The sequence below is a fragment of the Filicampus tigris genome, chromosome 20 (genome assembly GCF_054856515.1).
Source record: "Filicampus tigris isolate MCC_2025a chromosome 20, RoL_Ftig_1.0, whole genome shotgun sequence".
Classification (NCBI taxonomy): Eukaryota; Metazoa; Chordata; class Actinopteri; order Syngnathiformes; family Syngnathidae; genus Filicampus; species Filicampus tigris.
In genome coordinates this window covers 13329808-13355643 of record NC_141236.1, presented here as the reverse complement: position 1 = coordinate 13355643, position 25836 = coordinate 13329808, and the positions used below count along the sequence as shown (strand labels likewise).

Genomic DNA, 25836 nt, shown 5'->3' with positions numbered 1-25836 from the left:
AGATGACGATCAAATTAACTGTAATTCAATAATAATAAGATATATCATTTTTAAAAAGTCTGTTTAAAATGTGTATTAATAGCACTGTATATTGTAGCGATGGTGAAGCCGCACAACTTCCCAGCATCCTTTGTAGCGCTTCTTGAAAATAGTTATGCTCTTATTTGCTTTGTTGGGAATGTGTTTGTGATACCTTTTACTATGACAGACAAAGGAAAATCTCAGATTGAAGGACAAAATGGACATATAAGCTTTAATGTTGGCTCAAGTGAGGAGTCAGCCTGCAGAGTGAGGTGTGGCCGACAGCAGCTCTTGAATGAAAAGGTGCTTGCAAGCTGTTACCGCTTGAAGTACAATAGACTATTTTTCTTCATTAAAACGCACAATATGAATGTTTTTGTATTTTTAGCAAGGCTGGGACGAGTGAATGGCATTTCATTCAATGAGGAAATATTTGACATACAGGAGTTTACAAAGCAACCCACAGCAGTTACGGGGTTACAAAAGGTATATGGTAGTTCTGAGGTAGCTCCACCGCGTCCAGTGTACTGGTTAGCATATCTGAATGTAATTTCTGAGATATGAGGTTTGGATCTGATTTCTGGCCTCGCTGTTTGGACTTTGCATTTTCTGCTTGCATGGGTAGTCATAAACCAAGGACAATAAAAGTGGTGGCATTCCACAAGGCTCAATACTCAGTCTGCTGATTTTTTTTTTTTTTCCCCATTGTACAGTGCTGTCTAATAGTTTCCTAGGTTTGACTCAGTTTGCCGGAGAACCAGAAGAAAACGCTTTTTTTGGGTACATCTGGCTTCAATCCACATTCCAAAAACATGCATGATAGGTTAACTGTAGACAAAATTTCCATAAGCGTGACTAAAAGTTCACGTAAGACAAAGTTGACATTTCTGTTCATAAATCTTTAATTCTGTTTTAAGATTTCCTCCCTCATACGTGCAACAGGATTTCGTGGAGTGGTTTGCGTTTGAGGTCGGGCACAGTGGCGTCTTTGGCAGGGTAGCCGACGGGAAGCAGCAGGAGCAGCTTTTCATTGGCTGGTCGCTTGAGCAGCAGCCTGATCTTTGGGCCGCAGTTGAGCGGCGTCGACGTCACGGTGACCAGACCCACGTTCTGACAACGGACAGATGATGTAAGAGAGTCATCACGTAATCTATATGCAAAGTTTGGTCCACACAAAATGGCGGGGCACCAAAGTGTAAATGAAATTAGCGTGTTTTCTTGAAATGTAAATGACCACTTTTCTGGACAAAGTTACACTACAAATGTTTTGTAATTATTTAAGTACAATGTTTTGAATAACAAAGAGTAAGAAATGACTCATAACTCGCTACAAATTATTGTGAAATTAAATAAAAATCAGTAGATGTAATATTCTGACTTAATTCCTGTAATATTTTTCTCATTAAATTGAGACATCTTTTTTAAAAAACAAGTTTCTTTCTTGTATTTTAAAATTCTTGTGAGTATATAGATTAACTTAGTCACGTGAGTATGACGATATAGTCCTGCATTCTTGTGATATTATATTGGACTATACGACGACTTCATTCTCAAAATTTTATTCTCTTGATTGTATATCTTTTTACTCATGAAAAAAGTGACTAGTTTTGTAGTTGTCCAATTGTTGAAAGGTAAAAGTGAAACTGACTAACCAGGAGCTCTGTATGAAATATAAAAAAGTGGCCCTGTGTCATTTCACCTGCAATGCAGCCAGCAGGATGCCGCAGGCGATGGACACGCTGATCTCATTGTAGTAGTGTGTCCTCTTCTTGTCTTGTAGGATTCCGTACGTCTGTTTGAAGATGAGGATGAGGTACGGGGCGACGTCCAAGTAGTCCTTGGTCCAGTTAGTCCTGCGGTGGACAAATTGCAATCGACTTGTGGGAGGACATGTGTGCGACTGATTCACGTAAACGATTCACACTCACCTGAATCGGGCCAAGTCATTTACCCACTTGTCGCCCATCCGCTGCCGGTAGTTGACCTCCTCTTCTTCCTCCACGATTAGCCGGATGCGGTGCTTGGTGTCCGAGTCGGAGACCACCACAAACGTCCACGGTTCGGTGTGCGCGCCGCTAGGTGCGGTACCTGCCCAGGTCAGTTGAAAACAATACATGGGTCATTCGTTCCATTCATTATTTTTTCGTTTCTTTTTTTCAACTAACAGAATAAATTCTCAGATTTACATTTTTTTTTCTTAGATAAAAATGACAAAATAAGAAAAAATGACCACGGGACTTCATTTGAGTTCAGATCCATCAAATGATTCATCATCTACATTGTATCGAGGACAATCGTGTCAGAACCAGAACGTTTTCCTTCAGCCCGGACTATATGCACCATTAGTGTTCTATTTCGCATTGGTGAATTTGCTATTTTGACTAATTTAAAAATATTGCTTTACCGCCATCTTGTGGCCAAGGACCGATGTTATAGTGTGGGAAGGCGTTTAACTCATTCCCTGCCAGCTGTTTTTAAAGCAGAGTTCCACATAGTGCCAGTCCTTTTCCTTCCTTCCTTAATTTTTGATCGGAGCCTAAAATTGAAATGCTGTTTGACAAATCTGGCATTTAAAAAAAAATGTTGGGTTTTGGTTTAATACAGTAGTATTGAAAAAGGAAAGAACAAATGGTACGAGTATTGAAAGCACATAGCTGCCTTTTTCGCTTCCGTTTTGGGTTTTGTGTGCTGAACTGCATGCGCACATACCTGCTGTGCGTATGACGTTGTCGATGACTTCGCGTGGCACGGGCTCGGGGCTGATGAAGCGGACCGTCCTGCGCTGGTTCATCAGCGCGTAGAAGCGCTGAGATCTGGAGAGCATCTGCTCCTCGGGGTGACGCTCAGGCGAGTAAGGCACATGTGTGACCTCTTCCTGCTCCTTCAAGTCCCCCCACTCACCTTCGTCTGGAACGCATCGAGCGAGGAAAGCGGAAAACTTCATTCGCATACTTTCAAAGAGACTCTAAACCTGCCGGTAATTGATTAGCCAATGGTGAATGAATCAAGGGAAAAACAATGGTCCCAAAAGATTTTAATATCGTTTAATAACGTTCCATAAGTTCACACTTCAAGATACATCCTTGAATACTATTACAGTAGTCCCTGGTACTATGTGCAGGCTAAAATAAGTGTTCCTCATACTTTTTATGTAGATGTATGTGGGTGTGTATATACGCATAGTTACTGCGTATATTTCCTTGGGTTGGCCCTGAATGTTTGCCGTTAATGTTTTACATTAATGGCTACATTATGCCGCGGTCCCTGTGTGACCTATATCTTTGATTCTGTAACACTGAAAATTTCCCCACTGTGGGATCAATAAAGGCCTTCTTATCTTATCTTGACGTATATGTGTCCCAACTTAAATGTTTTGGGGTTACAAGAAAAAAAATTGTGTTCCGAGCAAGCTATAGATACTCCATCGGAGCGCCGGAGTACTCAAAGACAACCCACCCAAGCATAGGGAGAATGTGCAATCTCCACACCGGAAGGAGTGTGGAATGAGTATTGAGCCTTGTGGAACTCCAACAGTTATCTGCAGAACCCTTTGTTAATGGCTACAGTAGATCGTGCAAACTTCACACACGTGTGCCAGTGCCTGGAACCCATTCACTTACTTATCCACTACTTCAAACCATGAGAAGCTCTTACCATCCTCTTTTGCGTTGGCATTGCTGTCATCCTGCAGGTCCTGGTCCACCCACGGTCTGGTTTGTCCCCCACGGGGGTCGGCGGTGTTCTTGGTTATACGGCTCCTCACCGCCAGGAAGCCCGTCACCATGCATAGCACCAGCGCCAGGACCGGAGTGAGGACGGACATGGCCAGCATGACTGGACAAAGGAGAGGACACATGCGGCCACTTGGCTGCTCACAAAGAAGCTTCTCCTCAATTGACGTCACGGCAACAAGGGACGTGAGTGGGAAACATCCAATCATCTCAGGGCTGCCTCCAGGAATGTCAAAAAAAGGTACTTACTTGCCTTCAAGGTAGAAATCACCAGTCTAAAGTTCACCATGGTTTGTTATTGCAGTTTTTGACATTGTGTTACTTAAGACAATTAAGTTAAAAAAAAAAAAAAAAAAAGACCACAATGGTACCTTGGCTTACGAGTGCCTGAGAGTTTTGAGCCATGCCTTGGCTTGCTGCGTTCCAAGCAAAAATTTGACTTCACTCTTCTACTAGATGAATCGTATCTCAAATCACTTTTCCCCATTGAAATGAATGGAAATCCCATTAATCTGGTCTTGACTACCCTTCCCCCAAAAAATGAAATGGATTTTTAATATAAGCAAAATAGAATTCTATACAAGACTGTTCTTTCTAAAATCATACAGTAATATAATTAAATGGAATGCAAAGAATTAAGTGATTTTTTTTTTTTTTTTTAAGGTTAATATCTTGTTAGTTATTACGTGATTATATTGCATTAATATTTGGGTGGAGGTTTTTTGGGGGGAGGAGTGTAACGGATTCATGCCATCTCCATTTAGTTGAATGAGGTTAGTTGATACAGTGATATGAGTTATGAGCATGTTCATGTAACAAATGAAACTCATGAGTCAAGGCACCACTGTACTATGAGAATGAAGTCATAATATTACAGAGCAATGTCATCATTTTGCAAGAAGAGATTCTCAGTTTTCCATGTTAAACATAACACAAAGAGAAGACTATCCATCTATATCAGGGGTGTCAAAGTCAAATGGACGGAGGGCCAAATACATTTTTTTGCGACAAGCCGAGGGCCGGACTGATAGAATGTTTATTGAAATTTTTTAAAATGTCCAGATTTGATCGGGTCCTTCGCGCCAGCTGATGATGTCACGCTTTATTTTTCTGTAATATATTTCTTTGCCTCTGTTTGTCACCCCCCTGGCTGTTGTGATTTTATGTTCGGAGTTACTAAATGAAAAATAAAATAAAGTACATTACTGCTACTTTTGCGAGGACGCTCGTACGTCACTTCCGCTTATGACCCGAGAAGATCAGCGGAACGTTTGCGTTTCTCCTGCCAAACTGGAAACAATTTTCTTGTTGACTCGGGCTGCAAGATTGTATGAACTGTGCATAATGTGAAGTAAACCGGAGAGGATCATATGATTGGTATGATCTCTCCAGCTGACTCTATTTTAGAGTGGCAAGGTATGGATGTGGTGCTCCTGTCAGAGAACACAGGCCCGTATTCCACTTGACACGTCTATTTATTGTAGTCTGCAACAACAGACAAATAATAACCTAACAACATCATCCAATGCGCATCCATTGGTTAACAATATGCCTAAAAATTACAATTCACTGCATTAAGCAATTAAATAGCCAAATAATACATACAATACACATTCACACGTTTCATCACTAGAATAGTAAGCATACTAGCCGAAATAACTAACTAGTGTTCATCAACGTGACATCACTCACGAGAACATATCTATACTATTATGTACAGCAGTTACCTGACACGAACTTAAATGGTTAAACTCACCTTTTAATATTTACACACAACAAAAAACGTGGTGAAACACGGGCAATCTGCAACTTCTGAGTTTGTTGACACGAACAGACTTTGAGCTGTGTCGAAGGAGGAAAAAGAAAAAAGAGCCACTCGCTATCAACACTTGGCGCTCGAGGAGCGTTCAATGCGTTCAACGCCTGCTCACAGTGTGGGACACTCAGCACTACGTCGAAACTCAATGAATTTATCAAATGCAAACAATTACTAATATAAAGATTTACTAACATGAAATATTTCTTAATAAAGCGTGTTTTACTCCGAATAGCGTTTCACCACAATCCGATTCTGAAAGCCACGAAACAGCGCCGTGAAGTCTTCAGTCGGCACGTCGAAGGACGATCCTCGCAAAAGTAGCGGTAATGTTTGTTATATTATTTTATATTTAGCAAACACAACAGCCAGGGAGTGGCAAACATAGATGGAAATAAATATAGAAATACTGTAGTGTAACGAATTGGGTCATCTGTGTTCTGGTCGAATTTGTGTTTTGCCGGGTTGTGTTGTTTCCGAGGTTAGTGAATGTATCGCGCGGCTCGCTGGCTGGGAGGGGATGAAAGCAAGAGGAGCAGAGGAGGAGAGCCGTTGCACTTTTTTGACCGAACGGTTGTCGTACTGCAGTCGGCTGCGGCCCACAGTGGCCGGTTGGACTAATAAAAAGGTGATAATTAAACTACGTCTGTGTTCTTGGAAGACGCTACAATATATTTTATAAAGCGTGACGTCATCGGCAGGCGCGAAGGATCCGATCACATCTGCTACCCACACCGGCTTACTGCGGGCTGCGGGCCGGATCTAATAATAAAGCAATATCATCCCAATGGCCGTAGAAAACCTTCTCCCGGATGTGGCCCGCGGGCCTTGAATTTGATATATGTGATTTATATCAATTTACCTTGTGTTCTTTCAATCGGCCAAAAGGTGGCGCCACTGACTCACGGCACGTATTTGCGTACAGTAGGACAGTCGTTGAATCGTTGTGCTCAATATGAATGATTGATTGTCACCCCTCCCACCCATCCAAAAATACCTGGAACGCTGAGACCGGTAAATAGATACAAGATAAAGATAATAACTACTATCAGACAAGAAATTCTGATGAAACCACATCCACAAATGCAGACACTTCATTAGGTACGCGTGTATGATGTAACGACATCAAATATAAGAACTGTGGGATAATTGAACACATTTACAAATATAATAATTTGTGATGGACACCGACGACGGATTTATCGCTTGCCTTGATTTGATTTGAATATCAATTCCTGGCGGCGCAAGCCCCGCCCCCTCGGACCGTCTGCGCTTTAAATAGCAGCTGTTCAGAAAGCCTACGTTCACTCCATAGTCTGCTGCAGCCACGCTCGACGCCTCGCCCACGAAAAGCTTTCAGCCATGTCGGCCGCCAGCACCGAGACGAGCGCCCCGCCGCTGCCCGCCGCCGCCGCCGGCCGCGTCTTCTTCCAAGCTGCGCCCGGCGTGGGCTGCGCCGGCTCGGCCCCGCTGGGCGTCGGCGTCGGCTCGGACGACCCGGTGCAGAAGCGGCAGGGCAAAGTGACCGTCAAGTACGACCGCAAGGAGCTGAGGAAGCGGCTCGTGCTCGAGGAGTGGATCATCGAGCAGCTCAGCGAACTCTACGACTGCGAGGTCAGCCTGCAACACCTTTGAACGCACATTTTTTTTTTTTTTTTTACATTTAAAATAGGAATTCGAGAGGTTCCATACATCATTTGACTCAATCACTTAATTGCAGCAAAGTGCTGCTTGTCTAATTTAAGTTGCATAAAGTCCTCGCAACAGTCATGCCGACATTAAAAAATAAATAATTGCAGGTTTATTATTATTAATTTAAATGTTGGGAGTTGTCCAACACATTACGTACGGAAACATACAGTAATGACATCAATAAATACACTTAAAAATGGTGTATTGAATTTACCTCTTTTTGATTTTGTCAAATGGTTGTAATATGTTATTAATGTAAGTATTAATATAATTTATTATAAAATAATCTGGATCCAGACATGTTTTATTAGTGGATTACTATCCTCTACTTAAAATATGGGTATGGAACTAGATGCTTTTATTTTGTGCAATCACCTGATGACATAAAATTGAGTCAATTCAACAATTCAGTTTCCAAGAATATTGCGGGATGTTTCAACAAAATCTGCAAACAGGTCAGTTTGTGAATGTCCACAGTAATTTGTTGAGTAAATACACAAGTAATTAAGTAATGCAGCAATACAAGGAGTTTTTCTTAGAGGATAAAGAAGATATGCCTGTGAGTCATCGATGCAAATTTTTCTTTTAGCCCGTCAAAGATGTTTCACGTGTTAGATTTAAGATAGCAGAAGGCAAAGCTGTGGGGTTGTTTTAATTATGCAACATCCGTCTTCCTTCCAGTGATCACATTCATTGCGTGCGAGTCCCTTTTGCCCTCCGCAGTCGAAAAAACGGCCACAGCCATCTTATTTTCAACCTCACATGTACACTGATGGTTGAAACAAGGAGGAGAGTGTACTGTATTTATGTGTGTGTGCGAGATGCCACAAGCTGCGAGAGCTGAGCAAAAAAGGGAGATTGGGTAGTGGGTGGGGGGGGGGGTCGCCGCTGGAGACTAGGAAAAGAAGGGCAGTGGGTTAAGGATGTGCTGATGCTGTGACTCGCCAGCCAATGGCCTCTGTTGGCACTCAACACACTGACATGCATATGCACACACACACACACACACACACGTGCATACCAGCACCCACACAAAGCTCAGCGTGTGAGCGACACCCTCGGGTCAGTGGCCTGACATCCACGCAGGGAATGCGTCTCATGCAGATGATTTCCTCGTGCATGCGTGTGTGTTTTGATGTAATCTAGTACTTTGTGGGGCCCATTTGCAAAGTTAACATTCAACAAAAGACACTTAACCCTTGTCCGCTGTTGCGCTTTTTATGACGGCCCAGTTTGCAGGCTTGCGCCTTGTTATAGTCCTGCTGTGGTTCTCGTATAAAGTCGTTTGGGTTTCCAGTGTTAAAACTTGAAACGGGTACAAGAACGACACATTTTGGCAGCCTTTCTGGTCATGGTGACATAATCCGTTGCTGGTTGACTCCAAAGTCCTTGTTTTCCTGCTGCGCTCAGTTTTCTCAAATGCAATTGCAATTTTATTGAATATATGAGGAGAAAATCCAGGTGACCGTCATTGTTGTTGTCTGAATTGTTAGCGTGTCTCGTTCCAGCTGATGCGATCAATGCAGCCATCGAATAGTTTTAAAATGGATTATTCAATCGATTAGCTGAATAACCAGATGAAAATTGATTTTGCAGCGTTAAACCATGACAATGTGCAGCGCACATTTCATTTTTGTCCACTTAGGGATGCCATGCTCCCATTCTACACTGTCGTTTCTGTGACTTTGAATGTGTGTGACTTCAAAAGGCAGGGCCTGGCCTGGTGAGTGACGTGGGAGCCGGCAAATGACAATCTAGAGTTGGCTGTTGAGAGCTCGAGTTGGCAAACGTGAAGTTTCGAGGCAGACAATTTTTTCCTCATCAAATTTCCAAGTTACTCGAATAATGGTTGCAGTCCATATGTCAAACTGAACCGTACCGGTTGGTGGAAATGCGTCTCGAATCTCAAACGGCCGTGTGAGCATTTGGCCAGCTTCCCATTTCAGTTGTCGGCTTGCGCGGCTCTCACCAGCAATTCCACGTACGAAGTTCGACCTCCAAGGGGCCTCCAAGTGTTGACATGGGATGGGCGTTTTGCGGTCGCGCTGCATCCGTCTGCCATCGGGGTTTGGATTTCACCTGAGATTTGAATTCCTCGCTGCTATCTTTAGCCTCCCCAGTCTTTGATTTCACGATGGGTGATGATGAGCGTCGGATGAAAGTGCCCTCACTTGCTTGACTTTCCGTGTACCCTTTTGTGCCTTTTCTCTGACATTTTCCTTAATTTCTGGCTGAATAATGCATGACTCTTAATGACAAAAATCAGCCATGGGTGGTGTTGCAGTTGGCGACGATTCAAATTAGGATTAGGGCCTTGGTAGAGGTCGACGTTCCGCAGTTTGAATTAAATGACAAATTCCGATGCGGTAGCAGCCCGTGCATTTGGTAGCAAAAAAAGCAACACTCATAATGAGACAAATACAGTGGCGCCTTGAGATATGAGTGACCCTACTTAAGAGTTTTGGCGCAGAATCGACATTTATCTAATTACATGACAAAAACATCAAATCCGTTCTACTAACCAGAGATGCGGATTATTAAATGTATTCATGTACGCGGGTGATGAAACATGATGACATGATCAAGGGCCAGCGCTCTGAGGGACAAATTTGAAATCTGATTGGTTAAAAAAAACAACAAACCAAAAAAAACAGTCCCGTTACATCGGCCAGCACTACTAATGTTGAAGGCCCGACATGACTTGCCACTCTTGCAACGGAGCCCGGATTAAATGAGTAGGCTGTGCGGGTCAGTGTACCTAATATTGTGACCAGTGGTGAGAATCTCTTGGCGCGTTGGTCGCAAGGCGAGGCTCACTTTCATCCCCCCCTCAGTCACAACGACGTGCGAGATGACGGCCTTGTTTGAGCAGGTGGGCTTTTAACGCCTCACGCACGCACGCACGCACGCGCACGCACACGCACGTACACACAAATAGTGCTGATGTTGTACAGAGGAAGTGGCACTGCCACCACGCTCATTAGCGCTTCAATCCTGGGTCCTAAATTGGACGGGATATTTGTGTTTGTGTGTGCGTGGCGCTGACGTAAATGTCAAGCGCACTCTCAGTTGCCCATGCAAACCTAGGAGAAAACAACAGACGCTACTTGATATCCGCGAGGGTGTTAATGCAGCATTACTGGCCATCATATTTTTGTGAGTGTGTTGTGAGAATAGCAGAAAACTGGCTTACTTAATAAGCCAAAAGATTAGGTACACAATCGAAAGGCATTTTAATACAAGAACTCTGACAAATACAATAATTACCCCTTTACAAAAAAAAATAACGCTCATTTTTCATTGGCCATGAATTGCCACTCCCAGTTACCTTTCAGTCAAACTAAACAATTACATGAGTATTTGAAACAACCACATAGCTTAGCTTTACAATCTGCTATCTTAATGTTAATGCTTATTACCATCAATGTTGCAGTGCTATAACTCCTCAAGCAATGCAGTGAACACAAATACACGTAGAAAGGCAATATAACAGTACCCGCAGTATTCATCTTTATCCTCTGCGAAGAACGACTAACATTTGTGCCGTGCTGATTGGGTTGCCTGAGAAATGGAATTGTCCCGTATTTAGAAATATTATTTATTTGTCAGGGAGTTGGCGAGCCTACCTGCTGATGGTCTCAATAAATACTATATCATATGCTGTAGTTTGTATGCGCTATACTGCCCCCAGCTGGCACACCAGAAGGAGCAGCACAAAGGCTATTGAATTGCCGCAGTGTGACAAAAAGCGTGCGATTCTCTTCGCTGTGGCGATCGAGTCGAATCTGTCTCAATGTGAAGACACTTTGAGAAAAATCGAGTTGGTGTGCGTTTGCGTGCGTGCGAATGGCACGGGTAACGGTTGACGCCGGCGTGTCCTACTTTTTCATGGCGGGCCGTCAATAGTGCCTCGCTCGATGAGGCTTAGTCACGGATGCACGCACTCACGCCGTTACACCGATGTGCGTTTGGAGGGGGGGTTTACCTGTGCTTTTGGGGCCGATGTTTCCTTTGCTGCTTTTGCACAGAGATTTTTTGTTTTTTTTTACCTGGATAATTAAATATATAGGGACTGAAATAGCAATACTTGACGTACCATCAATAAGCGTTTTCCACAAAAGGACAGGGATGGCTCCCACCCCTCCCCCCAAAAACGATTTTTTTTTTTAATCATATTGAGAAAAAATCTGTGACAAGGTGAAGCCACGGGTGCTGAACTGTGAATACATGGGAGATAATGCCGTATTATTATGAACGCTAGTGCTATTTTTCATTATTTAAAAAGGTGTAACAAAAAATATGTGCTTTTTGGGCGGGTAGATTGGAACGGAATAAAAATGTTTCAATTCATGATTCAGACGTCAATGACTGTAGTATAAAAATATCGATCCAAAGCACCTCTTTCCTCCCAACGCCGAAGGTATTGCTCTTGGGCTATCGAGCCTTTCTAACGATTTGGCTTCAATTGCAGCCTTTTACTCGTCCTCTGTGACCGCATGAGGTTCACATAACACGCCGTTGTCGGTCTTTCCTCGAGTAAAAGAAAGAAAAACCGGGAAAGGCCAGCACGGGGAACTATCGACAAGGTCACAGGAGAAGCGAGGGGGGTGGGGGGGGGTTTGTGCTGCTGCGACAGGAGATAGATGATGATATCTAGAGTGGAAAAATACATGAGGGGGGGAGGGGGGCTGCGAGAGTATTGCCTGGAGACACATGCTTCATCCGTAAAACTTCATGCGTGATTGTCGATGAATAGATGCTCTTCTTATGGCGTTTGCTCCAATTGCTTTCAATACAAACTTTTGTACTCAAGGGCCACATTTGATTTTTAAAATCAGACATTTGGACCGGGTCATTTATAGATGAGGTTAGAAAAAAAAAAAAAAAAAAAAAGTCAAACCTATTTTTTCACAAATCAATATTATCAGTCTGCTCTCACATTGTCGGTTGTTTGTACCCATTATGAAGTAATTGAAATGGTTGAAAATAGTTTACAATCGTTGCCTTGAGTTTCGCTTTCAACGGCACTTATATTTTGAACTTATTTGTCTTCCGCTTGACGAAAACATCAAACGATTGAGCGAGGCTGGCAGACACGCCCACTGGTGGGCTCAACCGGTCGATGGTTACGGATGACCTTGATCTGTTCATGAATCGGACATGTTTGTCTTTGGAAGGCAAATGTTTCTTTTGAATTCCTGCTGCACGATTGCATTCAAAGAAGCGTGTCAGTGTGTGTTGCGAACACGTGCGTCCGTCACTAAATCAAGAGGCGCTGGCAACGGAGCCTTTTAGCGGGCGCATAGCCAACAGAAGCAGTTCCAAGCGCACAACAGAGGCCTCAAATATGAGTCGCTAATGAAAAACCGCCGGTGAAGGTAATACCGCGTTCTCCTATCGAGAAGAAGAAAACATTTGATTTCTGTTTAGTTGTCTTAGTAGTCATTGTTCTTAGCTTTGTTGTTTGACATACTGTATTGTAGGGCTGCTCGATTTCACAAGTATTAATCACGATTATTTTGGTCATAATTGAAATCATGATTATGCAAACGGTACAAAACAAGAAAATGTTTAAACGTAAAAAATTTAAAGACAAATACATTTCTTTGAAACACTATGATTATGTAAGTTACTTTTGGACCAAATAAAATTAGTATAAAAAAAAAAAAAGTTGTAAATGTATGATTTCCTTGTGTAAACAAACATAGTGCGTTGGATATAAATGCATATTAATAATCGTTTTTTACGGTTATGCCAATTTTGTAATCGTGGAGCGTAATAATTATAATTGTCATTGAATTTCGACAAACAGCAAGGCATAAAATGAAGTCAAGGTCTCACGATTAGCTAGGGCTGCACGAACCATTATAAATAAATAATATAAATAAAAACAAAGATAATCAGCCCGCTTTCACGGAGCACTCCAGAAATAGCAGAATGTTTACTGTGGAGAGGCAAGTTCCAAGGGTTTGGACTAGTTGAACTCAAAACATCTCTCAACGATTAATCAAATCATCAAAGTAGTAGTCGATTCTTTTGATAATCAATTGGATGTGGATTAATCCATTAATTGTTGCAGATCTCCTATTCCCCCCCGTGCGCTGCGTAAACATGGATAGCCTGTCGGCCGTGCTGGAAAGTGTCGCCCCGACATCCTCTTCTCGTGGATCCATTTTCATTGATTCCAATTCAATGTGCGCTTGCACTTTTGCACGGCAAATTAAGTCTCGAAATAGCTGCAAAGATTGAGCCCAAGCAGCTGCGCGTGCATCCCTTGGCACGTGGCGGCGAGACGCGTGATGAGTCCTCTCAGCAACATCCTCCTCTTCCCATCCACAGACCATCGCGTCGTTGTTGTTGTTGTTGTTGTTGTCGTCGTCGTCGTCGTGCGGGGGCCGGCTCAGTCTATCAACTGGAGCCCGCTGTGTACAAACACTGGCTCGTTGTTGCCGGTGAGAAAACACTGTCGTCATTCATACGGCGAGGAAGGCGGGAGGGCGCTTGATTGGCTCCACCATCAAAGTCATTCGCGATGGTCACGGAGATGCGTCGTCGCCGTGGTCAGCTGGAATCCAACAGTTTACTGCCACAAACATACTTTACCACGTAAGTTTTTTAACGGGAGGGCATGGACGAGGGTCACACCCAGCTTGTCTGTGAAATTCAGGTTTGTAAAACACTGTAACGACTAATGGATCCCTGTAGGTGGCGGCGCCACATCGCTTTGATTAGATTAGGGGTTGAATCAGTTTGTCAGGTCAATTGTCAAACCAACCATGTTCTTGTGCTGATTAATGAAGAACGTATAAAGGGGGGAACCTTTTTTTTTTTTTTTTTCCCCCCCCTGAAGAGAGTTTACTTTTTCTTCTGGTGCTCATATTGTGACGAAACACAATATTGTTTAGGTCCTGAAAGATGCTCCAGAGAGTCTGGCAGAAACGGACAGGAAAACAGCAATAGCAGTCACTCGTGACATAACCTGCTTGAAAACTTGGAAAATGTGAGCACAAAACGCCAAATGCTTTGTTGCTCCTTGTTCTTCGTCTGTGGTTTTTATTGGCAGTTGGCAAACAAGCTTAATGGGGCATTTCCATTGTTACGGGTTTTTGATGAAGAAAAATAGCACCGTGTTGTATAAAACTGGTTTCATTAAGTGTAATTACTGTTAGTACTGTATTATTGGTGTGTTGGATGTGTGCCCGTAAGGGGCATGGCCGAGCAAGTGGCAGCACGAGCCGGAGGAAGGTTATCCGGTTAGACTGCGTGTGAGCGTCTGGGTGTGAGTCGTGGCCAACATTCTCATTTTTTTGTTTGATTGTGGCTCTCATTGCCCGCATGCATCAAAGTGCCGACATTGCTGCTTCCCCAACCCCCCCGCGCGACTTCACTCGCGGCTTATCTGACGCGCGCTCGTAAGTTACATTTTGGATCATAACAAAAAAAAAAAAAAATTGTCGTGTTGACTGGCCAATTTCCGAGGCCTCCAAAGAGCAGGCTGTAGTCTAAATCACCTTTTGTAAGGCTTGTGAGAGGACACATCAATTATGGTTTATGACTAATATGCATGAAAATTCTCCTGGGCGGGCGTTTTGTTCTTTGTCGTGCTCCTCTGCGAGCGGGTGTGATGTAAGGTGTCCTCTGGAGTCCAGCTGAATCAGCGTGGGAAAGATTTCCTGCCGCAGCCCGCTACAACTTTCCCCAGTAAATTCATCCGCGCTGCATGCCTCCTGCAAACTGTAACGCCGGAGGGAGGGGAGAGATGGGGGGGGAGGGAGACTGGACCGTAACTTATTAGCAGTCCGGCTATTTGACAAGGCTTCAGAAGAGCCCTCGCGAGCTCAGCCCGGGTTCACCTTCATCTCGCTCGATTTCCCCACGTGGCGGTCCGTCTCCGAGGATGAATTCATCCCACCTTGAGCTCCTCCGCGCTTTGATGCGCCACCGAAGATGGCTGAGCTGGAAGCCTCGCTGGGTTGCGCAATCCTTCTCTTCCTCATATAAGTGACCCACTTATCCGGGCCCGTCCCCAAATCCCTCAATCGGACGTTTGCCTCTTAAGTGCCGTTCCTCTCAAGCGTGACACTTTATTTCTTCACTTGCCTTTTGCGAAATACGAGCCACGTCTTCAGTGGGTCCTCGAGGGACGACTTTTATTCGTTACGGGGGTTATAACCCGGCCACGTACAGTGGATGCTAATCTTTGCTTATGTTAGCATTAGCCCTAAAGTGGAAGTCAACCCAAACATATTTTTCTCAAGAATATGTTCTATGGAGGCCCACTAGTTGAAACAAGACATTGTGATCAATATTGCGTTTGTGGAATACCGTTTTTTTTTTTTTTGCCATCTCTGGGGGCGGCCATTTTGTCACTTCTCTCAACTGAAAATGACATGACAACTGTTGAGGGCTCAGGTAACGACCAATTGCGGCTGACCTGTTTTCTGAAGATGAGCCGTGATTGGTTGTTACCTGAGCATCTGTGATGTCGTTTTCAGTGGAGAGAAGTGAGAAAATAGCCGCTCGCAGAGATGGAAAAAACGGTATTCCACAAACGCAATATTAATCAGAATGCCGTGTTTCAACTGGTGGGCCTGCTGGGAATATTTTCTTGGGGAAAAAAAATGTGTTTGGGTTGATTTCTACTTTAAGCTAAAGGCTACGGTATGTGGTTTGTTTTGTTTCTCGTGTCTTTCCACTAACAAAACCCTTGAAGGGTACCAAACCAACCAAGCCGTACCGTACCCTCCCTTGACACCCTTGAGCACTAGAACCAGGACAGTACCTGCTAGGGTGACACGGCAGTCCATTGATTGGTCGACAGAGAATGGCTGGAAACAAAGCTTGACATTTTGTTGTTGTTTAAAAACTGTCATCAATTGTTGTCATGTGTTCCACCGCTGTGTTTGTGGCTATTATGTCAGACGATTTCCATAATAAAAGCAGCTCAAGCCAATTGCGCGTACACACCCAGTGAGCGAAAAACAGGCTCGGTCAGGGGTTTTACTCTCCCTTTCCCAGCTAAATTGGACCGCTTGGTTGAAATGCGTCTTTCCCGAACCGCTTTCAAATTGACCTCGTGCATGATCCACTTTCCATTACAACCTTTTTCGTTGTATGCAGGTCAGGTTTCGGTCCCTGTGAACAACAACGCGACGAGTTTGTGAGTGTTTGAATAGAGTTGATGAGTCACCGGGTCGGGCCGCTCGCATTAGCATTCCGTCACCCCAAAGCCGACAAACTGCCGGCGGCTGCTCAGCTGTTGGTGAAAACAAGTCTGACGCACGCTCGGCAAGCGCGCCGGCCGGGCGTTCTGCCCTTTTGCCAACTCTCTGTTGTGTCTTGTGCATACGCAACTTCATTCATTCAATGAGCGCTTTCTCGCCTTCGCGGGTCAACGCCCTTAACAAGCGCCGCAGTCACTCCGTTTGTTTACAACCAGTTTCTGCTTCTTTCCTTGACCCCGATACCTTTCGTGCTTGTCTGCAGCTCAAAGGAAAGCAAACTAATTCTCAGGCTTTGTTCCGCTTTGTCAGGTTTGAAACTAACCGACGAGATGGCTCTGGCGGCGGAGTTTAAGCTGGTAAAGGGAGAAGTGGTGGAATTGGTTGACGTGCATTTGTGTAAACGTGCAAACAACGGAACCAAGAAGGCAAAAAGAATTGGTTTCAGTCCGCTTGCTTGTTTGGACAGGTGTGAACGCAATCATCTCCAAGCCTGGTGAGCAGCAATCAAGTAGACCGAGACCACAATCGAAAGGGGGAAGTTGATCCCCAAAAAAATGCAGTCTTGTTATCCTTGCAGGAAAACTCTGGTCCACTCTGCTTGGTCAAGAGCGAATGCAAATATTCTAAAACGTGGTGTGCCTCAAGGAAGTGGACCGTGACTCCTAGAGAAGGTGGTCTCGGTCTGCTTGCAAACAAACCGGTGCGGTTCATTTGGTCGTCTTGAACCCCGGTGCACACCAAATATGTGGACAAATAAACTCTGATGCAAACTACAAGTGTGAACGCAGCCACAATTGAGCTATTTCAAATGACATATGTATGAAATGCATCACTTCGTCTAATCAAAACAATGCCTCGCGCCATCACTCGAGACTCAACTTCTCCTGGAATTATTCCAACATCAAAAAAGCCTGCGCGCGCCCAGCTTGTCGCCAAGCTGCCAATAAATCATACATGTTCCGTGAGTTTCGTGCATACGTTTCCACCGGCCGGCCTTCGGCGGCGGCGACAAGGCGGAAAATAATTTTCCTCGCAGGCGCTGTGACCTCATCTATTTGTGGCTCCTAATCGGCGCTAGCGTTTATCAACATGCTGATTTGCATTCCGCTCGCCGCAAAGTACGACATACTTTCTGTCGAGCCGGACTGGCACGCAAAGCCCCTGCAGTCAACATCGCTCCGCAGAAGGCTGCTGGCAGGGCTAAGCGTGCGCGTGCGCGTGCGTTATTGGCAATGGCCCGCAGGAGCCAGTCCTCCACACACGGCCCGTGCCCGCCTGCCCCACTTGTCACCAATGGCTGCCACGGAGGGTGACAGACTGCCTGCTTGACGGGCGCAATTGTCTCACACGTCACGCAACACGGACACACAGAGAGTTTGATATCGCTTTTTTCCGAGGTGCCAGCCCATGCTTCCGATACGAGCCCTATAGTTTCTCTTCATTTGGCGGATCAAGTCCTGACTCTTTAAATATGTGATTAAGTATTTGCATGAATTAACACTCTCTCCCCCGCTCACTTTGAAATGGCTCATCCAACACTCCTGTCTCGTGTTTATGCATGTAAGCCTATGCAGACGTCATGCTAATAAGACGAGAGGCTATTTCATCGAAAGTGCTCGAGGGAGGGAGGGAGGGAGGGAGGGAGGGAGGGTGGTTTGTGTGTGCAGAAAGCACGAGATGCTTCAAAACGGATAAGTAATGAGGGGGAGGGGGGTTTAAACTCACAGTTGAAAAACTGTCAAGTGAAAATAAATGTCTTGTAAATTTGACACACCACAGAGAAGAATGTTAACAACCAGGCCAAATTTGAATGATTACAAAAAAAAAAAAAAAATCGGCAAGTATATAGAATGAGGCTTCAAAATGGTGACGAATGATGGACAGTGAAATGTATCCACCGGGATGTCATGGGGGCTTTCCCATGCCGAACAACGTGGCACTCTAAAGCAGCCGCGCCAGTCCACATGCTCACCATCACGTCAGACTTCCGATTGTTTGTTTTCTTTCTCCACGTGACACGCCTGCACCGTGCAAAGGTGCGTCAGACGCCAGCGTCTTAGCCTCACCGAAAAGATCTGAAATGGTGGAAAACACTTGAACGTTGTCGCGACACAAATGAGTACTTCATAATTCTCCGGTTTTGCACCTTTTCAGCAATTATCTTCAAACATGTTGAATGTATTTACAAGCAAAATCTCAGAATTTGCTTTTTAGAGTCATTTGCCAGAGAATCTTGTTAACACACCCCCCCCCAAAAAAACCCCCCACCTAGAAATAAGTATCACATTTTTGGAATATGAAAAGCTATAAATGGAAGCTATTTCAGAGGCGAATCACTGTGGCTGAGCTTGAAAGCTGAGAGCAAAAATACCAAATATCGTCCGTCCGTCCGTCCTCGCTCTTCATGAGCTTGAATACCAACAACGGCCGCGGGCTAAAGCGCAACCGAAGAGTCAGCTGAGACGTGAGAGGCCATTTGCATTTGCCAGGAACTTAAGCCAAGCCATCAACCGCGCTAATATCTGACGATTTCAGACGGATAGTCAGGAATCAAGCTTTCCGTTTTTGAAGCGGCCGTAATTCCAAGAGGCACCGACCCGGCGCGGCCTTGACGTTCCTGTGCGACGTCTTTGCCTCTTTGGTCGTTGAACCAAAACACAGACACCATTTTGAATATTATTTTGTGATCACTATAGGAGGAAGAGATGCCCGAGGTGGAGATAGACATTGACGACCTTTTGGAGGTCAACAGTGATGACGAGAGAGCCGTCAAACTGCAGGTACGCTGCAACGACTTTGTATTTTTCCTTACACATTTTTGGAGATAAAAACCCTTGAGTTCAAAATAAAATGAAACCTCAGTATAGTGAGCACACTTTTTTTTTTAACTGTATATGACAAATTTAAAATGTGCAATTTTTGGCCAGGCCAAATGTGTGTGTGTGTGTGTGTGTGGAGTTTGGTGAGTTTTTGGTCATGTTTAGACCCTCAAAAATGCGTTCCATTGCAAAGAAGAATAATTTCTATAGAAGTGAGTTATAATCGGAATATGGCATCATTTCGTATTCTGAAGGAATCTGGATATATCCCATAACAATATTCTTCTTCTTCTTTCCACACACAGGAGTCGTTAATAGACTGTTACAAACCGACAGAGGTGAGTGTGTCTTTGTGTGTTTTACGTCCAGGAAAACGCTCGTTATCAGTGACCGACTGCAAATGTTGGTGGCGTGACATTATTGATCCTCATTTGACCCATGTGTGCTTTCAAGCATCATATCCAGGAAGTCTGTGGTCAACGCAAGCCACATACACACACACACGCTGATGACATATGCGTGTAAAGTGACTACTTGAATGTGAAAATGTGTCCATAAGGTGCGGCTACGGCGCAATAGTAATTAAAAGGTCCATCATATGATCTTCAGCCGGTCAATTCCCATCTGTCACCTGCATATGGGTGTGCGTGTTTTAAGTATGTGGCACTAGGTCGGCCGACAACCGTCACAAGGTCGCCTGTGGCCTTCGCTGCCAGGTTGACAGCTCGTATAGTACGTCTAAGCCGTAAACCTCCCCCCCCCCCGCACACAAATGCACTGTAATCCCCTGTGAATGGAGAAGCGCAGATGCCATTTTGAACGCAACCCCAGCAACAAGACAGCAGCGCACACAGACGGCAAATTAGAAAAAGAGCAGGGGAGTGCTGATGTAGGGCAAAATGGGGATGTAAACAACTGAGAGATATTGAAAGAAAGACTTAAAATGCAGACCTCCGCCAAGGCCAAACAATCCTAAACACGTCCTCTGTCGGACTGAAATCGTGACTGTGCGCGGTCCACTTTTTGCGATTTTTTTCGCTGTAACGCGGAATTTTGCAGCGACGATTTTCCACACGGACTCAGGTTACTGCAGGCGTACGAAGCAATAAGCTATGCTACCGGAGCAGACGGAATATAGAATAGAAAATGAACGTAAAGAAGGGGGGCAGGCAAACAGGGAGTTCAAGTCCCGGAGACGTCATAAATGAGGTCACGAGTGTCACCTTGATATAGCGAGCGAGGCGGATTATATTCCACCACAATGTCCTTGCGCTCACCTTCGCACGCTTGGCTGTCTTTGACTAACTGAATACTGTACATATCTTTTTGTCTGATAAAAGACTGTGCCGCTGCCATCTGCAAGTAGTCATTAAATGGAAGTGTGGATAATTTTCAGTCGGCTTCAATTACATTGGCAGGCTACGCCGCGATGCCGGGATATGCCGCCTAGCCTCAGCTGTCACACAAAGTGAAGGAAAACAACCGCGACCGTGCCAAAGTCACACCCTCGTTCGATAGCTGTGCTGTGCTGAGTCTGAAATTTGGGCCTCCTTGGTCAAATGATCAAAGCAAAAAAAAATCAATAATGTCATAGCACCTAACATCTCTAATGACTAACGACATTTTGAGGTTACAAACGGCTATTAAAGAGATATTGGCGGTGTTCCACAAGGCGGTGTTCCACAAGGCTCTATATTAAATCCACATCATTTTACATTATATTCTAGGGAAGTGTCACAGTTACAGGACTTGCTACAGTGGAAAATGCAGTAGTGAGTTCAGATCAGCAAATATCGTATGATAAACACTTCTAGGCCATGAATATGCAACAATCAAATAAAAAAAACATGAAATACGACGGTAACTTCTCATGCCTTCTGTGTTGTGTGACGACGTATTCTTTATTCCGTGTGCTGTATGGCTGTCTACTACAATATGTATGTGTAGCAAGATACGGTATCATTGAGGGGTGAGGGGAAAAATGCTCTGCGTGTTTTTCCTGCAGAGTCATTTGAATAAGACAGGCACACAATAAATATGTTTCCCGCGTGTGTGCGAATGAGTGCTGCCTTCTAATTATACTTTTCGCTCACCCTCTCTCTGTATTCTGTTCTCATAGGATTTTGTCCGCGAGTTGCTGGGCAGGATAAGAGGAATGAGGAAGCTCAGCGCTCCATCTAAGAAGGGTCTATAATGTCGGGGACCTCGACTTCGCCTCATCGACACGCAGCTTTCGCCGCCCCACCACGACACTTCAGTAACTCATCCGAACATAAGCCGCATCACTTCCGCAACCATCCATGCGTACCACGCGCTCACTACACACACAGTGTCAAGGATAGTATCAACATTACTGGACTGTTAAAAGGGTACGTAGCAAACGGCATCGCCTACTTTTCACATTTGCTCGTTTCAAGCCCCCGACAGCCATAGAGATGGAAAATCTCAACAACAAACACAAAAAAGGGGAGGAGCTAAGTCTGTACTGCATTTGCTGTGAAATTAGCTGTAGCACGATGTAAACACAGTGCTTCACACTTTTTTTTTTTTTTTTTTTTTTAACTGAGGTGTTTTTTGCTGTTACTGCCATTTATTGTTCATGTGAAAGTGTCAGTCTTTTCCTACTCATAATCCTTACACTCTAACTTATTCTTGCTTGCATAATGTAAAGGAGTTTTTAATTCGATACATAGTTAGAATGAATGGCGCTTGTGTTGTTTCTTTTTTGTTAACACTTAAAATATGTGAGGATGTTGCCATTTACCCGCTGTTTTTGATGTGCTTTTCACCGCGGCAAGGCATGATGGGTATTGTAGTTCCCTACTACAAACCTGATGAGTGGCGGCCTTTCGCTCATTTTTCACCCATTTTTTTTTTCTTTTAACACATATCAGCAGGCTATTTAAATACGACACAGCGGAGAACTCATTTTCGGTGATGAGGGCTTGCCTTTTAAGGACTTTCAGGATGTCGTTTGACTCTTTTCCCAGCGCTGAACCTTAACCATGTGGATGACCTAGAGGCAAATACTGTAAGTCTGTGGACAACTTGAAATGTTTACACTTGCCAAATGTAAATTAGAAATGTCAAACGGCAGGACAGGCGTCATCAGGCGGGCGCGGGTACTTTTTAAGATATTCAAAATGTGAAAGGTGACATTTTGTTGTGTTGAAGTTGCAGAATTGCAGGTTTAAGAGGTGGGTGGTTAGTCATTTACTTACACCTGCGTTCCAATTGAGAGCCGCTTACACTAGCAAGCATTCAGTCATGAATAAATCGCAATGGACAAAATGTGACAAGATCCCCCTTAGCTGCCAAAGACGTACAAGCAGGGCGACGGTTGATTATTATTATTTTTTTCCTTTAGAACACAAGGTAGCCGTCTTGCATGCTAACAACAGTAAGTAAACGCTGACCGAGTATCGATATAAGTAACTTATAATCAAGAACCTTTTAACTTAGCTTCTTAACTTTATAGGACTTTTATTTAGAATTGACGTGACGAAACACGTCGGAGAGAATCCAGGAGAACTTGAGAAAAAAATGGTGCTGTTTTTAATGTGCTCCCCAGGTAGTGGCTGTACTAAAAAAAAAAAAGAAAAAAAAAAGGCGTTTTCACTGTGTGATGCTGGACTAAAACGCATTGGCGTTGTAGGGCGGACCCCATTTGCGGGCGATTGTGACGCATCCGGGTTTCGTGCTGAGGTCCTATTATGAATTTTCCTCTACTGAGAAGCAGTTCAGGGGCAATAGGCTAATATTTTATAATTTATGAGGGAGTATTTTAAAAGTGTGTATAGGAAGCTTTGCATGTATTTTTTAAGTAGCATGTGGGAGGGGAGTAGGCTTACGGGGGACATTTGTTGGCCCAGAGGTTTTTATTTCATAAAACACGTTCCTTTTTATACCTTTTAAAACTACAATTTTTTTTTTTTCAGCTGCTGTTTTTTTTTTTTTTTTTTTTTTTTTGTTCTTCTGTACATCCACAATAAGCAATGTTGTTTTTAAAATATGTAATGTGTAAGGTGTGTGTGTGTGGTCTGTTTTTTCTTGCTGATAATAAAAATGCAGTCAACTCTGCGTTGTTTTAAGAAACCATATGTGGTTTTTGTGGACAAAAAGGTGCTGCCGGGGCTGCTCCATGATAGGCCGTGCAAGTTTAGTAGGCCAGCCCCTGTCTGATTGTGTCGAGTTCACCAGAGTATGACTTAATTGCTCACTTTGCGCATGAGTAACCTTTCTCTGCTGCCAGTCTAGCCCCATATGACTAGCCTAGTGCCCTACTGTACGCTGTTGCTAGGTAAAATCTCGTCCTCTGGGGCTCCACTGCAAAGAGTCATTTTCCACATGGTGGGGGTGGGGGGGGAATTCATGTGAAAGAATAGGACGCTGCAGCGAATGCTTCCAACGTCTTCAGATTCAGACACACACTGACACATATTCCCAAACAGCCTTGCGGATGGACTGCGTGAGTCGCACGGATGCTGCGAGTCAAGATGGGGGTGCGGCGGGGACGTGAGAAGCTGAGCGTGCGCCTTTAAATTCCGTGACCCACTTTTCACAGCTGGGGCTGGCTGGCAGGGAACGCTCCAGCACGCTGCCTTGAATAATTGGGACTGCAAGGTGAATGTGAGCCGAATAGCTAAGGATGGGAGACTACCCCCCCCCCCCCCCATGTACACCCGCCTCCCCCTTACTCTTGCTTCTCCCTTTCAGCATGTTTCTTCAGTCAGCTGGCTGCACACCAGCACATCTCACACCAGCAGAGTCCTCCAGTCATTTCCTGGGAAATCAGAAGCGATCAGAAGGGCAACTGGGATTGTGAGGAAGTAGCAGCATGGCAGATCCCCTTTGTGAAATAGTCCCACCGATTCTACTGTACATTTTGCCTCTCGCCCATACCATCCCCCCCCTCATTCATTTGCCATTCTCTCTTCCATATGTTCTGCCATCCCACTCTCCCCGCTGGATTCGGCGATCCATCATAGGGATGAAGGGGGAGGGCTGGTGTAGAATTGAAAAAGACACAGTGGCATCGCGCATGTCGTGGCTGCTGAAGAGAGACGTGAGAGACATCATCTCCGCCGTCGCTCCACTTCCTTTCGAGTGGAAGACCGACTCCGCTTGTCTCCACATCAGCGCAACCGCAACGCAGCAAGCGAAATGTAATGTGTTTTTGAAAAAAAAAAACAATATGGCACTTGATAATATTGTACTTCATTGAAAACACAACAAATATATCGAATGTAAAACGTTTGTGAATCATTCATTGTGGCTCCTTCTGATGTGGGTGACCTGGCCACCGGGGGCAGTATAATAAAGTCGTGCAGACAAATGAAGAAAAATGGTTTCACAACCACGATAAGTGATTTTGTGATATTTGTCCATTTTTGCAGAGGATAAAGAACATGTGCCTGTGAGTGTTGATATATTGTCTGACTACATGTGTTGATGCACCATTTGTGTTCAGATATCCTTTGCCTATAGCGTTTTAGCGCAGCTAGTTTCTGTAGCTCGTGTATGCATTGTACGCTAGCGTTAAGCAAGCTGACTATTGTGAGACAAAGTTATGTGGTTGTATTAGCATGTAATTCTCTGTCTATTCTGTTTAGTGTGACGGTAACCTTCATGTGGGAGTGGCTTGAAGCAGCCTGACGCCTCTTCCTGGAGGATTTGTTCACCATCTGCCAAACTGCTGCTTGGTGTGAGGTGAGCTGAGTCACCGCCAAATCGCAAATCAAAGCAAAACAAAAATCGGGTCTGGTCAATCTTATCCCAAAACGCCGCTGTCTTGGTACGTGCTTATTTGGACTTACCGTCATTTACTTCCTACTTTTGTATGATTGGCAAGAGTATGACTCAGGAACACATTATTTCCATTTGTAGTGCGTTAGGTTGTTGCCAACATTTAAGCTTCCCCTCGCTCTGACAAGACCCTAACAGCATAAATATTTGATTTCACGGGTACAACTTAATCCAACGAGCAGCCCCCTTTATAAATACTACATTAACATGCATGTCTTACTAAACCATGTGCACAACTAAGGGTGTGTGTATATGTGTGACTGATGCGTGTATGTGTGTGTGCCCTTGACTGCCGTCTGAAATCTCTTTAATTTCACTACAGTGAGCCCATTCAACTTTCCAGCGCGCCGGACATAAATGATACAACTGCTGCACTTCAAGCATGAAATATGTAGGCGACAGTGTGTACTACATTGCACGGGCTTTCCTGACAACGACGAACTCTTCTACTTCTATTGCTACTACTCCAAATTACAGTTCAGCTACAATCAAGGGGGCTTTAACCCTCCTAATTTATATGACTCTCTATTCTTCTTCATTTGTCCCCGTGCGGAAATCATGATGCACAAACTGTTGAACTCTTTACATTTATTTTAGTTGTTGTCTTTTTATGCACAAGTGTAATATTATAGAAGACTATTTATCTTGTTAAAAAAAACACAAGAAACATTTCTGTGTTTTACTTTTAGGGAGGCTGGAATGAATTAACGGCATTTCCGTTCATTTCA

General features: G+C 44.2%; 2 protein-coding genes across 13 annotated transcripts in view; one reads left to right on the top strand and one right to left on the bottom strand.

Annotated features, from left to right (window-relative positions):
* The window catches only part of ppp1r14c (protein phosphatase 1, regulatory (inhibitor) subunit 14C), a 34547-nt gene extending 11149 nt beyond the window's left edge, over positions 1–23398 (top strand). For 8 of the 12 annotated variants that reach the window (XM_086018578.1, XM_086018581.1, XM_086018576.1 and 5 more), the window contains 8 exons: positions 964–1150; positions 1802–1930; positions 2030–2117; positions 3713–3993; positions 6884–7182; positions 19181–19264; positions 19609–19641; positions 21423–23398. In XM_086018578.1, coding sequence (XP_085874704.1) covers positions 3804–3993; positions 6884–7182; positions 19181–19264; positions 19609–19641; positions 21423–21497 — 681 coding nt within the window. In that variant the 5' untranslated portion in view covers positions 964–1150; positions 1802–1930; positions 2030–2117; positions 3713–3803 and the 3' untranslated portion in view covers positions 21498–23398. Of the gene's footprint in view, positions 1–963; positions 1151–1801; positions 1931–2015; positions 2118–3712; positions 3994–6883; positions 7183–19180; positions 19265–19608; positions 19642–21422 lie in introns of those variants that run through there. The other 4 variants (XM_086018582.1, XM_086018587.1, XM_086018583.1 and 1 more) reach the window with 4 other exon arrangements.
* On the bottom strand, positions 912–6294 carry iyd (iodotyrosine deiodinase). Its single transcript, XM_086018575.1, has 6 exons — positions 5509–6294; positions 3676–3855; positions 2731–2928; positions 1950–2109; positions 1721–1874; positions 912–1131 (listed from the first exon to the last, which is right to left on the bottom strand). Exons 2-6 carry the CDS (start codon positions 3851–3853, stop codon positions 949–951), a joined length of 873 nt encoding a protein of 290 aa, XP_085874701.1. The 5' UTR covers positions 3854–3855; positions 5509–6294; the 3' UTR covers positions 912–948.
* Positions 23399–25836: the final 2438 nt, after the last annotated feature.

What these genes read in the sequence shown, in the direction of transcription:
- iyd (XM_086018575.1), bottom strand. Translation starts at nt 3,853, where the DNA reads ATGCTGGCCATGTCCGTCCTCACTCCGGTCCTGGCGCTGGTGCTATGC. An exon ending in TGCCAACGCAAAAGAGGATG is followed by an intron (nt 2,929 to 3,675) that starts GTAAGAGCTTCT and finishes GATGCGTTCCAG; the next exon opens with ACGAAGGTGAGTGGGGGGAC. An exon ending in AATGACTTGGCCCGATTCAG is followed by an intron (nt 1,875 to 1,949) that starts GTGAGTGTGAAT and finishes TGTCCACCGCAG; the next exon opens with GACTAACTGGACCAAGGACT.